The 4,456-nt window shown below is 52.0% G+C and overlaps 1 protein-coding gene across 1 annotated transcript; it reads left to right on the forward strand.

Moving 5' to 3' along the window:
* The first annotated feature begins 205 nt into the window (after positions 1 to 205).
* On the forward strand, positions 206 to 4,205 carry Ccl22 (C-C motif chemokine ligand 22). The gene is made up of 3 exons (XM_059262701.1): positions 206 to 278; positions 1,043 to 1,166; positions 4,124 to 4,205. The coding sequence occupies exons 1-3, from the start codon at positions 206 to 208 to the stop codon at positions 4,203 to 4,205; spliced, it is 279 nt and encodes a 92-aa protein (XP_059118684.1).
* Positions 4,206 to 4,456: the final 251 nt, after the last annotated feature.

Consider the following 4,456-nt stretch of genomic DNA (forward strand, 5'->3'; position numbering starts at 1 on the left):
CCCATAGTCTGGATGAGTGGCAGTCCCCCTGAGTAGTTCCCCGTCCTTGGATCTCCCATCTGGGGAAGTAGGACTTCTTCTTTTAGGGCATGAATGTCAGGCTTGGTGGTGACTAAGATATCTGAACCAGTGGGTGGAGAGAGTGTTTAAGTACCAGGCCTCCCTGTCCTCTGGCCAGAAGACACCTGGCAAGAACAGATACAGCATGGCCAGCCTGCGGACCCCGCTCCTCGTGGCTCTCATCCTTCTTGCTGTGGCCCTGCAGACATCCGATGCAGGTGAGCTGGGGAGGAGGAGGGTGGACACTGGAGTGTCTAGGAAGAGCGCCAGAGTGAGTCTGCCATTGGCTCTTGTGGCTTTGGGCTAGCTCTGGCGCATCCCTGGGCTAGCGCTACTACTTCTAAATGGGCCCATTTATAAAGTGGGTAGTCAGGAAGGTTTGGCTTAGGATCTGCCTCAGTTGGTTTGGGGGTTGTGATATGCAAGGCCTGGGGACCCTGTTGCCCAGACAGCTCAAATATAGGGGCTCTTGAAGTAGATACAGGACCTACGAGGTATCAGTTGGGGAAGGTAGAGACACTCTTAGCCAAGGTTTGCTCTGGAGCCTGAGGTCAACGCAGGGTCCTGACCCCTCTTTCCTATCACATTATCAACACCCCTGTTTGGGGCTGGACGAGAAGGGTCTCCACAGTAGAATGAGGCAACTACAACCAACCAGTTGTTGCTCACAGGGTCAAGTTTCTGGAGAGCCCCCATGTAAGCACAGCTCTGTGGAACTGGTATTCTTCCATGGGCCTTGGAGATGACAAGTGATTAGGGTCACTCAGGGGCAGAGTGGGACTCGAACCAGGTCTGTCGTGACTGTCTTCTGACTGAGCCTTGAGTCTGACTCTGCTGAGCCCTCAGTGGCATCTCTGTATGAGGCCTAGAAGATATCCATCGGTGTGGAAGAGAATCTTTCCCCTATAGGTCAGTCTGTGATTATGGCTGGGGCCATAATCTCTGCACTCCAGCTAATGTGCCCTGGGTACCCCTCCACCAGGTCCCTATGGTACCAACGTGGAAGACACTATTTGCTGCAGAGACTATATCCGTCGTCCATTGCCATTACGTGTAGTGAAGGAGTTCTTCTGGACCTCCAAGTCCTGCCGCAAGCCTGGTGTTGTGTGAGTAGGAAGCTGGGCCACAGGGCTTTGGAGGAGGGGCCTGACAGATGTGGACCAAGGGTGGGCAGGATGTAGCGAGCTTCAATGCAAGGAGGCTTGGCTGAATGGGATGGTTTAGGCAGGCTTGGATGTTCTAAATCCCAAAATGATGGTACCATTCAACAGATATTGTTGAACATCTGTAACATGACAGACCTGTGGATGGCAGCTGAATAGATGGGTACCACCCCAGCATGGCATGGACATGTGGGCAGTACACAGCCACAGGCTGTTGTTGATGGGAAGCAGTGTGGGTGTAGGGGTACAAGCAGCATGCCTAGAGTCACTCCCTGCTGAGACATTCTGAGTCCTCCCAGTCCCCCGGAATTCTTCCAGGTAGCCGTTTTGGCCAGAGACATACTATTAAGTGCTGACACCCATGTGCTCAGGCTATCCTGAGCACTACCTATGTGACTCATTCAGTCTTTGAAGCAATTCTACGGGAGGTTAGACCATTTTGCAGGTGAGACCCACGCTCAGCAAAGGGAAGGGGACTCAGGCTTAGCAAAGAGAAGGGATCTAGGCTCAGCAAAGAGAAAGGGACCCAGGTTCAGGAAAGGGAAGAGGACTTAGGCTCAGCAAGGGGAATGACAAGCAGGCTCACTAAAGAAGAGCATGGGGCAAGGCTTCCCAGGCTGCTCCTGTATTCCTGGGAGGAGTGTTCTCTTCCCTCTGCACCCCGGCTTTCTCCACCTGGCAGGAGGACCCATCTTTTCCTGTGGTAGCCCATCTGGCTGCGTCTAATCCCTTAGAGCCTACTTCCAGCCACATCACCTATTGGATAGTTCTTGGATTTGGGGTCATGACCCCACCCCTTGGGCTCTCTATCTTCGCTCCCTCCTCCCACAGCTAACTCCATCTCTTAGAGATGTCTACTGGAGAAGGATTAAGAAGGGCAGAGCAGGAGCCCTCCCAAGGTTCTGGCCCTTCAGCTCTGAGACTGTTCTTCACCACTTCAGTAGAGCCATAACTCCCCTTTCCCCAAGTGCAGAAAGATTGTGTGCTGAGCACAAGGCACATAAGCCCTTAGCTAGAAACAGCCCTGTGCGGCAATCACTGTCCGTCTGGTTCCCTTGCACACTGCCGAGGTGGCATGAGCTTAAGGGTCTCTTCAGCATCACAGGGCAGCTACGGCAAGTGGAAGTCACAGAGCTCTGGCCTGTAACACAATAGATGCTCAGTGAAGGACAGACCTAGTGATCCTCGGACTCAGAGCCTAAAGGAACTCTAGAAAAAATACAGCTTGACAGATGGGGAGATGAACGCATAGGGAGGGACCAGCCTTGCATAAGATGCCCAAGAAGTCAAGCTCAGGCTGGCCGTGGTGGCCCACACCTTTAATCCCAGCATTGGGAGGCAGAGGCAGGTGGATCTCTGTGAGTTCAAGGCTAGCCTGGTCTACATAGTGAGTTCCAGGACAGTAAGGGCTATGTAGAGAGACCCTGTCTCAAAAAAAGAAAAAAGCCAAGCTCAGTGTTGCTGTTGTCCTCGGGCACTGTTTATTTGTCGTCTGTGACACAAGGACAGGTCAGGGATGTGGGATCCAGCAGCTCTCAGCTGGATGGCTGGATGCAGCTATGGAAAGGGAGAAGAGGCCCCAGCCCGCCTGTACCCACCTTGCCAACTCCAGCTTCCATGGCCAGGTCTGGCCCAGTACTTGTTATGACTGTGCAGGGCAGGAGCCTTGGGGCCACACTTGGTGGGCGACTGAGTTTCTTTTCTAATTGCTGTGATAAAATACTCTGACAAGAACAGCTTAGGAGAGAAAGGGTTGGTTTTAGCCCACAGTTCATGGTGCAGGCCATCGGGGCAGGGAAATCAAGGTGGCAGGAGCAGCTGGTCACTCTCATCCACAACCAGGAGACAGAGAGGGATGATGCACGTGCTCAGCTCATGTCTCCACTTTATCCAGGCTCTACTGCCCGGGGAAGAGTCCCACCCACAATTAAGATGGGTCTTCTCACATCACTTAAAATAAGATATCCCCATGGGCATGCCCAGAGGTCTCCAAAGTGATCCTAGATACTGTTGACTGACAGTTAACTCTTCCATCACCACAGGCGAACCTTATTTCTCCACCAGATGCTCTAGGACTCTCAAAGAGGCCTGGAAGGGACGTTCTTCAGTCACAGTCCAGTCCCCACCTCAGACATACTTTACTCCTTATATTCGGCCAAATTTCTTTACATCTGTGGGTAGACTAGGGACACGTGAAATTGTTGTAAGAATTAAGAAAGCTATTATAAAAGGGATCCAGGAAATTGCCCAGTCAGTAAAGTGCTTGCTAGAGGATCCTAAGTTTGGATCCTTAGCACTCACGCAAAAAAGCCAGATCTGGCAGCATGTGCCTGTAATCCGAGTGCTGGGGAGGCAAAGACAGAAATACTGCTGGCCAGCCAGTCTAGCTGAATTGGAACTTCAATGTCAGTGAATTGTATTTAAACATAAGATGGACAGCAAGTGAGAGAGACACTCTATGTTAACCTCTGGTCTCTACATGCCTGTGCACATGCATCCATCACACACACACACACACACACACACACACACACACACACAAAGAGAGAGAGAGAGAGAGAGAGAGAGAGAGAGAGAGAGAGAGAGAGAGAGAGAGAGAGAGAGAGAAACAAAAGCCAATGTAAAAAGTTGAGGACATCTTCTGACACAATTATATAGCACCTACTATGTGCTGTGACCCTTGCAGGTCAGTATGTATCCTGATAGCTTCATCAAAATCTCACGCAGCTGGGCAGGACTGTCACCCCATTTTATAGAGGTGGAAACCAGGGCTCAGAGAAGTTACCTGAGTTGCTAACAAGGAGTAAACCTAGAATCCCATCCAGCTAGGCCAGCTCCCAAGTCCATCCTTTTGTCTCCAGCCCACTAATGCTACTGCTCACTCCCTGTGTCTCTCACAGTTTGATAACCTTCAAGAACCGGGACATCTGTGCTGACCCCAACGTGTCCTGGGTGAAGAGGATTCTCTCCAAACTGACCTAGTGAGGAAGGCCTGATGACCATGGGCATGGCCACTCCAGGAAGGCTCAGCAAGTCCTATCCCGCTGCCGTCCAGCAAGAGCCTTGCCAACAATGCTGCCTTCGCCAGCCTCCATGCCCTGGTCCTCACTCTGCCAGGCCCCTGGTCCTCCCACCTCCCCTCCAGCCCCTCTAGCCAACATGGCAGCTGAGGGAGCACATTCTGGCCAGCCCTTTCCCAGCATCCCCTCCGCACTGCTTTAGCTAAGGCTACA

This window comes from Peromyscus eremicus, chromosome 5 (genome assembly GCF_949786415.1).
Source record: "Peromyscus eremicus chromosome 5, PerEre_H2_v1, whole genome shotgun sequence".
NCBI classification, from domain to species: domain Eukaryota; kingdom Metazoa; phylum Chordata; class Mammalia; order Rodentia; family Cricetidae; genus Peromyscus; species Peromyscus eremicus.